The sequence below is a fragment of the Pituophis catenifer genome, unplaced genomic scaffold, assembly GCF_029215685.1.
Source record: "Pituophis catenifer annectens isolate HBS135680 unplaced genomic scaffold, rPitCat1.0.hap2 SCAF_2, whole genome shotgun sequence".
Classification (NCBI taxonomy): domain Eukaryota; kingdom Metazoa; phylum Chordata; class Lepidosauria; order Squamata; family Colubridae; genus Pituophis; species Pituophis catenifer.
The window spans coordinates 146,609,290-146,620,548 of NW_027256882.1; the positions used below are offsets into that span (position 1 = coordinate 146,609,290).

General features: G+C 39.2%; 1 protein-coding gene across 1 annotated transcript; it reads left to right on the forward strand.

Moving 5' to 3' along the window:
- Positions 1 to 1,956: 1,956 nt before the first annotated feature.
- On the forward strand, positions 1,957 to 10,960 carry CACNG5 (calcium voltage-gated channel auxiliary subunit gamma 5). The gene is made up of 5 exons (XM_070934745.1): positions 1,957 to 2,152; positions 4,370 to 4,456; positions 6,186 to 6,326; positions 8,747 to 8,892; positions 10,703 to 10,960. Exons 1-5 carry the CDS (start codon positions 1,957 to 1,959, stop codon positions 10,958 to 10,960), a joined length of 828 nt encoding a protein of 275 aa, XP_070790846.1.
- The last annotated feature ends 299 nt before the right edge of the window (positions 10,961 to 11,259 follow it).

The following is an 11,259-nucleotide window of genomic DNA, read 5'->3' on the forward strand; positions in this document are numbered from 1 at the left end:
CTACTATGGAATCTCTGTAGCTATTGGGCTAATCAAATAACATTTCCCTGTGGATCTACTGGCACTAAGTGACATGGCCTTTGGATTAAATTCCAAAAGAGATCATGAGCTGTATTATTATGGTCCATGGTGGCATCAAGTCAAAGATATATTTGTTTGATACATCCATTCATTCTGAAGGAGATAGTGTTTCTAATGACCGTATTGACACTTCTGTGCCTCAGGTGTCAGCTTTAATTTGAGTTGTGAATGAGTGTCAAAATAAAGTTTTTGACTTACTTTATCATCTGTGCAAATGGAATAAATTTTGACTTGTGAAAGAGCTCCTAGGTGTTTGCAAAGTGTCAAGAAATCTTTGTTGCCTCTGTATGAGTTTTTTTTAATTTGATGTTTTAATTTATTTCCTTCTGATTTTCAGTAGTATTACATTTTCCTTTGTTTATATTTTACAACTGCCTTCTCAAGGGTTTTCCCCCTTTATATAAAAATGACCTAGTTTAAGTTAATTACTGCCCTATCTGCTATTGCAAAGTTTAATTTATGACTGAAATTGTACTTTATTCTGATCAGGATTGGGTTGCTCTTGAAACCACCACTCTTCACCAGTTTGTGGCTTTTGGACCAGTGGAGGTTTGCTGATGAAAATTGGCAGATTTCCCCCCCCCCTATATTTTAATGTGATTATATTGTGCTTGTTCTAAATGTTTATATATAATTTAACACCTTGGAAGCAATCCGTTTCAAATTATTTGGGGCTCAAGGGATTATTATCTAGATTCACCCCATTTTTGTTGACTTCATTCACTTTTTAGACATGGCCTCATCACCTTTTCAGTGTAGCCTCCATCATGACACAGAATAGCCCTTGCCTAGAAAAAAAAAGTTGTCCACCTTCATCTAGACCAGGGATCTTTCTTTTTTAAGGGAAATCTTTCCATATTGATTGAAGCCTGTTGAAGAACCTCAACACAATGCTTAGGTTGGTGGGACAAGCCCCAAATTCAAATGGGACATTCATCAGCTTACAAGGCACCCAACATTCTCCCAGCTGTAGTAGCCAGAGCTTATGTTAGCCCCTTGTTCTATTCCCACATGCTTTTCAAAGTCTTCTATTCATGTCACATCCAGTTTAACTGGCCTGCTGTTAATGTAATGACACAGTGGGGAAAATTTCCTCTCAATGTCAGCCTGTTGTTTTTGATGCATGGCTGCTGCTAGCATCCAATTCCAAGTGGGCTGCCAGCAGCAGACTAGATATAACTGGATGAGCCAACAGGACATGTTACGATGGAGAGAGAAAAAGGGACATTCCAGGTAACAATTAGTTTGACAGCATGTTGCCACACTTATTGGTGATCTATCACATTCTATAATTATCTTTATCTGTCCCAGGTTATACTCCCAGCTCTGGGATATTTCATTCAGATAAAGTGGCCTTGAGTCTTGACTTAGGGCTTTTTGATTTTATATGAGTTCTTTACTGTATCTGCCCTTGTTTTAATGTTTTTTTAATTATGTATTTAATTGCATTTGTAACCTGGAGCAATCAATTGGATGGGCAACAGTTCAGACTCTTTGTGGCCTAAACTGGATTGTAGAAACTACATAATAATTAAGTAAAATGCTTTATGACATGTCGAAGGAAGGTTTCTTCTTTATATCTTGGATTTTCAGCTTCTTATGTGCCAACTGTCTGGGATAACAAGATTCAGACTACCACTAGATGGCAATTAAGCGATTCTTGGGGGGGGAGGGTTATGGATCTACATCTTGGCTGACATTTTGTGATTGTAGCCTTGTCTTATTAGGAGTATGATGTATCTGCTCAAAGTGACTATAAGAGTTGATGTAGTTTTGTAGTTCCACAGAGGTGAAGAGTTTGCAGTTACTGATGATGGATGTCTTTGTCCATGCAGGAATTCTCTGGTGCCCCATCGTACCCTGATGCTTTGGAGAATGAGCACCTGTGGCAGGAAAGCGCTGACTCTGCTCAGCAGTGTCTTTGCTGTGAGTGGATTGGGATTTCTGGGGATTGCAGTGAGCACCGACTATTGGTTGTATCTGGAGGAAGGGATCATCCTGCCCCAAAACCAAAGTACCGAAATCAAGATGTCTCTGCATTCTGGCCTCTGGAGGGTTTGCTTTTTGGCAGGTATGGTGCTTTGGGCAAAAGTAAATCTGGTTTTCCTCATGCTTCATGCCTCATGCTTCATGCCTTAAAAGTATTGAAAGGATTAGGAAATTCCATCAATGTTCCCCTACAATTTAATTTATATGAATGGTTATGAAATATTTCTCTTTTTTTAATGCATGTCCACATTACTTTGTTGTTTTTATTTTCAGTATTTTAAGGGGGAGGGAATGGATAGCTTATTTTAAAGATGGAACCCACTCTATTAAATGGTTTGGAATAAATTAAATCTGACACCCAATGTAGATGTATATAGATGCAGACAGAATCATTATTTGAATGCAAATCTATCTGTTCAAAAAACCCATCCAGAAATGTTTATAGGTAATTTGTGACCATAGTTGAGCCCATATTTTTTTTTGCCAAGCAAGACAGTTATTAAGTGAGTTTTGCCCCATATTACGACCTTTCTTATCACTGTTAAATGAATCACTGCAGTTAAGTTAGTAACATGGTTGTTAAGCAAATCTGGCTTCCTCAAAGATTATGTTCGTCAGGAGGTCACATGATCCCAAGACACTAATCATAAATACATATCAGTTACCAAGCGTCCGGATTTTGATCTCATGACCATGGAGATGTACAACCAAGTGTGAAAAATGACCATAAATCGCTTTTTTCAGTGCTGTTGTAATTTTGAACAGTCACTAAATGAATGATTGTGGAGTGGTACCATGGCCTAGAGATGGAGCTTTCGCCTCACAATCAGGAGGCTGTGAGTTTGATCCTAGGTAGAGGCAGATATTTCTCCCAGCTCCATTCAGTTGCCGAGACTCCACTCCACAAGCGATTATGGGATCGTTAAAAGATGATGATGATGATGATGATGATAACTAAATGAATGATTGTAAGTTGAGGAGTATTTGTAGTTAAGAGAAAGAGGAGGGAACAACTAATAAGAACACCAGGACCAGGACCACATTCCTGTGTAATGAGTTCTCAATTTTCTCTAGACCTTTGCTATCTTAAAGAGTGCCAGTTCGATAATGAATGGTAGGGATACCACACTCCAGACTCAATGAGTTGCCTAGCTAGGTGAATGGCATTCAGGATCCTTTCAAGAGCTAATTGTCCATAGTCGAGCCAGAAACCCAAGAAGAACAAGAAAGTGATGCCCTGCCTTGCATTTATTATCTGTCATTAGAAAGATGAAACAATAATAAATGCCAAAGTCCCAGAACTAACATGAATCAGAAAAATGTCTAAGTACATACAAATCATCTTCTTTTGCTCATGATGCTTTGCAAACCCTGTGTTTAAGTGGCATATTTTTGGAGACACGATATGAGCAGTTAGCACTTGGGCGGATGTGTGAATTGCTTTTTAAAAGTAAGGAGCAGATTTAGGGGGTTTATTTGGATTAGAGAGTTTAATTATTTTGCTTCCTCTAGAGTTCTGATGTGGACAGGAGGTTCATGCCTGCATTTGGCACTCTAAGGAAAGCTCTGGTTGGGACCACTGTAGTTTACTTCAGAGTAAGTAAAGGCCTCCTATGCTTAGAACATAGAACAGAGAATAATAGGGTTGGAAGGGAGAATAATAGGGCTTGAAGTTTTCCTAGTCCAACCCCCTACTTGAGCAGCCATTCTGGACAAGTGGCTGTCCAGTTTCTTCTGAAAATCTCCAGTGATGGAGCACCCACAACTTCTGAAGGCAATCTATTCCACTGGTTAATTGCTTTCACAGTCAAATTTCTCCTTAGTTCTAGGTTGGATCTCTCTCTGATAAGTTTCTATTGGTTGCTTCTTGTCCTACCTTTGAGTACTTTGAGGTCCATTCCCTCTTCTCCGTGACAGCCCCTCAAATACTGGAAGACCACTGTCATATCTCCCATAGTCCTCTTCGTTAGACCAGACGTACCCAGTTATCTCAATCATTCATTAACTGTGTAGCTTTCACTCTTTTTTATTCTTTCTTTTATTCTCTAGGAGAACCCCTATCCCACAATCCCTTACAAACCACTAAATCCATCTAGATTCTCTATATTTGCTATTTACTCATGCCATTTTTACAATTGTTTGCATGGACTAGCCTGAAATCTTTGGAAATTTAGGAACTCATTGATCAGTATTGGGGAAGAGAACAATTGATTCAAAACCTGTAAAGCTGTTGGTTTTGAATAAAGTTTTTGGGTGTGAAAGAAAGCAATGCATTTTTCTAAGATGTCTCCTCTTGCAGGTGAAGAACATGGGAGGTGTTTCACAATAGAGTATGTCATGCCCATGAATGTCCAGCTGACCTCTGAATCAACTATCAATGTTTTAAGTAGGTGCTTCCTGTTTTCTGAGTCGGGGAAGATTTATGTGTCCTTATATAGAAAAGCAGGGACTTTTTATATAGAAAAAGAGGGATGCGGTGGCTCAGTGGCTAAGACGCTGAGCTTGTCGATCAAAAGGTTGGCAGTTCAGCGGTTCGAATCCCTAGTGCCATGTAACGGGGTGAGCTCCTGTTACTTGTCCCAGCTTCTGCCAACCTAGCGGTTTGAAAGCACTCTATTAGGTAACTCTATTGTAGCTTGCGAAGAGAAGAAAAAGAGAAGGCTTCACTGCTGTTCTTGCTATCTCATTCCACTGGGCCACTGTTGATTTCCAAGTACTGTTGCTGTGATCTGATAATTGTTCAAGCAGCAAACCAATAGGTTACTATTTCAAATAAGAGCTAATGCATTAAGAGCAATGCTGCCAGGCATTATCCTAGTGTCCATGGCAACAATGCCATCATTCATCAAGGATGGTACCAATCACCAGAAACAGTTTAGAAAGAGAATCCAAGCAATGGATAATGTGGACAGAACATGCAATGTCATCCTAGTCAACTTATCATGCAAGTAACAAGCCCAAAGTAGGCAACCTGTAAGCCTGTAACCAGCGCATTGTAAGTCGCCCTGAGTCTCCGGAGAAGGGCGGCATATAAATAAATAAATAAATAAAAACCTCATGACTTGTAGATGTTTTGGATTGCAAACCCCACCATCCCTGACCACTGAAGGAGCTGATATCCAAAACATCCGGAAGAAATCAGATTGCCTTGACAAAAATGATACCATTGGACAACCCAGAGCTCAGATGAAAGTGATACTGATAGCTTTTCCTTTCAAATCCTTCTCCATTCCACAAAAGAAGAAAAGCAAATGGAAAGGAAGGAAACCTCCCTATCACAAATTTGGTTACGAAAATTTAAAAAGGAGGCCTATGAATGAAACCAAAATGTCCTGTGGGTGAAGGGCCCACCTTCATGGATGGAAAGCTGCCATTGTGACTTAATATAAGGAGATGTACAGTAATCCATGAAGGTATCATTTGCCTTATTCAGTATGGAATTACCCCATAGCAGTAGGGCCCTAAGGTCTCTTTTTCTGAGAGGTAGGACAGTATGGCTCTAAATCTGATGCTTTTACCACTACTCTCAAACATAGCCTCTTTTTCAGTCTCCCAGCAGCTATAATAGAGGTGACCCTTCCCTCCCATTGGATTGACAGGTCTTCTGGTGGTGGTCCTTGTTCTCTACTGATGCACATTGTCCACAGAGTGGTTCAGTAATTCAGAAGGTTACACGCACATTACCTCCATAAGGTTAATCATATGGAGTCTTGAGATTTCCTTACTGCGCCCTTAGCTTTTCAAGTGGACTTAACATTAAAAAAAACACGAGCCAAGGAAATGGATTTGGAAAAGAAATAACGTAAAATTCATGCAAAGCAGAAAGATATTTTCTACTAGTGGGTGTTCTGTAGGCATGTGTCTGTATATTTTTGTAGTGATGTAGGGAATCCCTTCCCATGACACTCATTACACTTGTTTCCAAAATATCAGATAAGAATATATTTACATATTTAAGCACCCCCAAATTTAAGGGTTGCTACAAACTGCCTAGAAAGAGAGACCAGAAAAAAGAAACTGGAAAATTCATGAATTATAAGTACAAAACAATATCCCTTCTACTTGTGATCTTATTTTGACCCTTGATGACTCTTTCTCACTTACGATTTTTATAGAAATGATTCGTTCTGCCACCCCGTTCCCCCTGGTGAGTCTGTTTTTCATGTTTATTGGATTCATCTTGAGCAACATTGGGCATATCAGGCCACATAGAACCATTTTGGCTTTCGTGTCTGGAATCTTCTTTATTTTGTCTGGTGAGTTTTAAGATGGCATATCTCCCTCCCTCCCTCCCTCCTCCCTCTCTCTCTCCCCCTCCCTCCCTCCCCCCTCGCTCTCCCTCTCTTTCTCTCACCCCTCCCTCCCTCTCTTTCTCCCTCCCTCCCTCCCCTCTCTCTTTCTCTTTTCAAAACAACCTTTGTTGGAAAGTACATTTGAATTCAATCCCTTGGAGCAGGTATCTGAGAAGTGAGATAGAATAGGCAACAATTTGGGAATATTAGCATATGTGGAATTTAGCTTTTCCTTGTACTGTGACATGACAGTGTGCCTCTCTTCACTGGAACAGGATGCCATAGTTGTGCAGTTGCTTAATTGCTAGTTTTTCTTTGAGTATGTTATGCTATCTGTAAAAGGCAGACCCTGGTCGTCTCAGTGATCTAGCCACAACTGAATGTTACCTTATTTTATTTGAAATAGAAACTTTTTCCATTATTGTAATTTATTGTTTTTTTGTAGAATTCTGGTCAGTGACTGTAATAATTTTTTTTAAAGTTGGCATTAGATGATTTTGAGGTGGAGGCTATTTCTTACTTATACTGCCACACAAGATTGTAAGAATAAATCAAAGACAGTTTTAGGATTATAGTCATTGTGAATTACTTGGAGGAAGAGTGGAAAAGAAACAGAATCAATCAACCAAATCCTTTCAACGCCAGATATTATAGTTAATTATAAGAATACCCCCAAAACAGAAGAAGATGGGAGTCAGACAAACTCCATGATAGCAACCTGATAAAAATGTCCTATTTATTTAAGTTTGCTCCTTTGAAAGTGTTTAAATTTTGCATGTAAACAGATTAGATAATTTTTGTTCCTGAGTGATATATCATTCACATAGTCACTAAATGAAACTCTTTTTCATAAGGGCCAAAGTCTATTACAAGGATGCATAACAATGGACGTCAAATATAAAATAAATAGAACCAAACCAGATAAAAGAAACTGTGAAGCTAAAATTTCCATTAAATTGGATGTTTCCGTGATACTTTAGAAATACTCTGTCACAGTTTTGCCTTATTCTTGCAATAGCCGATAATGAGACATCCTGTACGACATTACAAGGTCGTATTATTTAAAAAACAATAACATATTTCTGATAAAATTGCTTTTGAGTATATTTCAACTGAAATATTTGAAATAGAGATCTAAATTCATAAGGCAAAATATGGAAGATTATTTAGCTCAGCAATATCAAGGAGATATATTAATAATACAGTATAGAGTGGTGCAGTGGCCTAGAGGTGGCGTTCTCACCTCACAATCAGGAGGTTGTGAGTTCAATCCTAGGTAGTGGCAGGTATTTCTCTCTCTGGGCACAATGAGTAAATATCAGCTGCAAACTCTGCATTGGCGACAGGAAGGGCCAGTAAACACTCTCCCAGCTCCATTCAGTTGCCCCCACTCCACCCCGATGCAAGAGATTACGGAGTCATTAAAAGACAAAAAAAATTATAAAGAAAAATATAAAGAGACATTTTATTTATGTACTTACAGGGCAGATCATAAAGGAAGTTCTTAAAGCAAAAAAATCAGCAATAAAAGCCTATAGTTTGCTCACAGTTGCAATCTTGGTTACATTTCAGTTCCATGTAGTTCTAGACAAACTTTCTTTGATCTATGACATAATGGTGAATGGAATTAATGTACGAGGCATGAACGAAAAAGATTTCTAGAAACGTGTCTCCATCTGAGAGGGAAAGCCCATATTTTATTCATAGCATTAATAGAGTATTAAACAAGCAACTGTAGCTGCAGAGCTTAAAAGCTTTTACTTACAGTCCCCAATCTACAAGTAGATCAGAAGAAGAGTATCTAAGAATTTAAGTCTGTTGCTTAATTCAGCACTAAATCCTCATTTCTCAGTAACCACAGATGCAACTTTGGCCTAATGCCTCTTCCCTATCCACACTTGCAAATGCAGTGCCACCTTAAAACAAACTGGGAAATCTATGGTCTTTAGATATTTTTAGACTTTAATTCCTGTTCACACCCAGGAGTAGAGATGAGTCCTACAACATCTTTCTCTAATTTTGTGTCCATGGTAAGTGTGGACTTCACTTCTCTTAACCCCCAGTCCCAGGATGGTCATCTGGAAGGTGATTTCCAATAATTCTACAGTGTTTGCCTATCTTGGCAATTTCTAGTTATGTGGACTTCAAATCCCACAGCCAGCATAGTCCTCGGTGAGAATTCTGGGACTTGAAGTCCACACACCTGGTATTGCTGTGCTGATGATGCACTATTCTAGTAGGAACCAGAATGAGGAGGTTTCTCCTATAGCAATTGGAGAGATCATGTGTTTTCTAGCTTCTAGCTGAAGGTTGCTTTGATTCTCTGCAGTAGATTGTTTTGTTTTGTTTTTTGTATATTTTGACCAAAACCTTTTGCTTCCCAGGTTTATCTCTGGTGGTGGGGCTCGTATTATACATCTCCACCATCAATGATGAAATGCTCAATAGAACCAAGGATTCGGAGACATACTTCACTTACAAATATGGCTGGTCATTTGGTTTTTCTGCCATTTCTTTCCTCCTAACTGAGGTAAGATGAGCACATTGGACACACTATGGGAAGTACATATTGTTGTCACCTGATCAGAAACTCGGTAACATAAGTTTGCTATATTTTCTGTATATTTATTTAGGGGCAAAGAGGGCAAGAAGGGGCCAAGAGGACTGGCAGCATCCTTGTATTCCATGGCAATCATATTTTTTGATTGTTGTTCCTTTAAATTAATAACAAAATTCCATCAGAGCAGTCTTCCCCCATCTGAGCACCTTGATGTCCATATCTGACCATCAAGTTCCCATAATTTTCAGCAACAGCCATACTAGCTGGAGAATTCTAGTATTGGAGGTTACATGTCAGAGGTCTGCCATTTATAATAGATAAAAGAGTTAAATCTTTGACTCTTAACATTCAGTGTAACTCAGGCCAATTTAGACTCCAGACTTTTAATAGCTGTGGAAACCATTTTGATTATAGCAACAGAGGGCTTTTTTTCCTTGCTTCAAAATAAGGTAAATTAGCTTTACTGCTGGATTTTTTCCCCCCTTCCACACAGTATGCAACAGAGTCGTACCCTATCATTATGATCTCATTAACATCAGAATCAAAATTGTAAAGTTCATACATGTGCCACACTGTGAAATATTTTTAGAAATTTATTTTGAACTCTAATGAATGCTCAGTCCACTTAGGCATATCACAGCCCTGTCTTAAATGTCTGTTCAGTTTTCTGCTTATAACAGGTTCCTCCCAGTTCCAAAGCATATTTTCAATACACATTTGTGATCCATACTGGAAAAACATTTGAAAACGATACTAGAGAAAAACCATTTTCTCCGAGTGAAACTTGTAGAACAAGAGGGATCAGGCAATAGACAAATCAGTAAATTGAGCTAAAGTAACAAATTGTTCTGTACTGCCAGGAATTAATTAAATTGTGCCCAATTCCTGTATTTCTCTGTTAAGTTGACATAAACTCTATTCCATCTAAGTAGTTTATCGTAGTTTTCTTGAACACCATGTTTTCTGGTCTTGATTACTTCAGCTTGATTCCTCTGTTAGAACAAGTGAGATTTTGTTCCCTTGTGGTTATTGTTCAAAAGAAAGACAAGCTGGTAAATATATTGGGTCTCTCTCTTATATGGAGAACAGTTGCTTGAGGAATCTTCTTTTGAAGGTGTAGCTCATAATCCTATGCTGCCTAAAAGAGGTTGAGAGAAATTACAGAATTTTGAATGCAATCAGGAAAAGATAGTTTCCAAGAATATTACTCATATAAGAAAAAAAGAAGAACAAATAAATTATTCTGTCTTCTCGAAATTGGACTGCTATTAAAGCGTTTTCCCTCTAAGCTATCCAGTGAGGTTACTGTGATTCTCAGCTACCCCCAAAAGCCTTGAATTAGAAGCCCCCCCCCAAAGGTCTATTTTTGTAAACATCACAGGTTTCAAAATTGCTTATTGATTTAGAAAAATATTCCCGCAAAGGAATATTTTTGTCAAACAAAAGTGTGGACTAGTGTGACAGTGATTGATGGCTTTTCTGTCAATAGCAAATGAATTGGTACTTGATGTTATATTTTAACCGCAAAGTAGTTCGACCAGCAAAAATTTCCCACAGATCTGCTCCTTTCAGTGAGAAGAGTTCTAATCATGGCAGATTGTGTGAAATGGCGCTGTTGATGCCGAAAGCTGCATGTTTCATTGCAATGGCTGCCTTGTTCACTTGGATCAACAGCGCATTGCATCCTATCCTTCCACCAGAAGTGCCAACCAAGTGTCAAGGCATTGCTTTAATTCTCTCTTTCTCTCTCTCTCTCTCTCTCTCTCTCTTTCTCTTCCAGAGTGCAGGTGTCATGTCTGTTTACCTGTTCATGAAAAGGTACACTGCTGAAGAAATGTACCGGCCACACTCTGGCTTCTACCGACCCCGTCTTAGCAACTGCTCAGATTACTCAGGCCAGTTCCTTCATCCCGAGGCATGGGTCCGGGGACGCAGCCCTTCTGACATCTCCAGTGATGCCTCCCTCCAAATGAACAGTAATTACCCGGCTCTGCTTAAATGTCCTGATTATGACCAGTTGTCCTCTTCCCCGTGCTGAAGGATGACACCCCCTCTTGCTTTTTAGGGAACAAAATGACAACGGAGGCCGTGGGTCCTGAATCTGCACTTTTCTTTTTCCAATGAATGATATTCTTCTTACTTAGAAATGGAGAAGGGTTTCCCTTCCCATCCCAGCAATGCGTGTAGGAGTAGTCAATAAACTCTAGTGAGGCCTTTGATCCTGCAATTGATCCTTATGATGCCAGATCCTTGGAGCCCGAGATACACAATAGCTCGGGCAAAGAAACCCTACCCACTGTGAAAATCTGGATATTGGAAAGATGATTGGGCTAGGGG

Bases quoted from the DNA above. Each gene is read 5' to 3' on its own strand.
- CACNG5 (XM_070934745.1), top strand. From the start codon at position 1,957: ATGAGCACCTGTGGCAGGAAAGCGCTGACTCTGCTCAGCAGTGTCTTT. The intron at 4,457-6,185 runs GTAGGTGCTTCC...CGATTTTTATAG, and splicing joins ATCAACTATCAATGTTTTAA to AAATGATTCGTTCTGCCACC. The intron at 8,893-10,702 runs GTAAGATGAGCA...TTTCTCTTCCAG, and splicing joins TTTCTTTCCTCCTAACTGAG to AGTGCAGGTGTCATGTCTGT.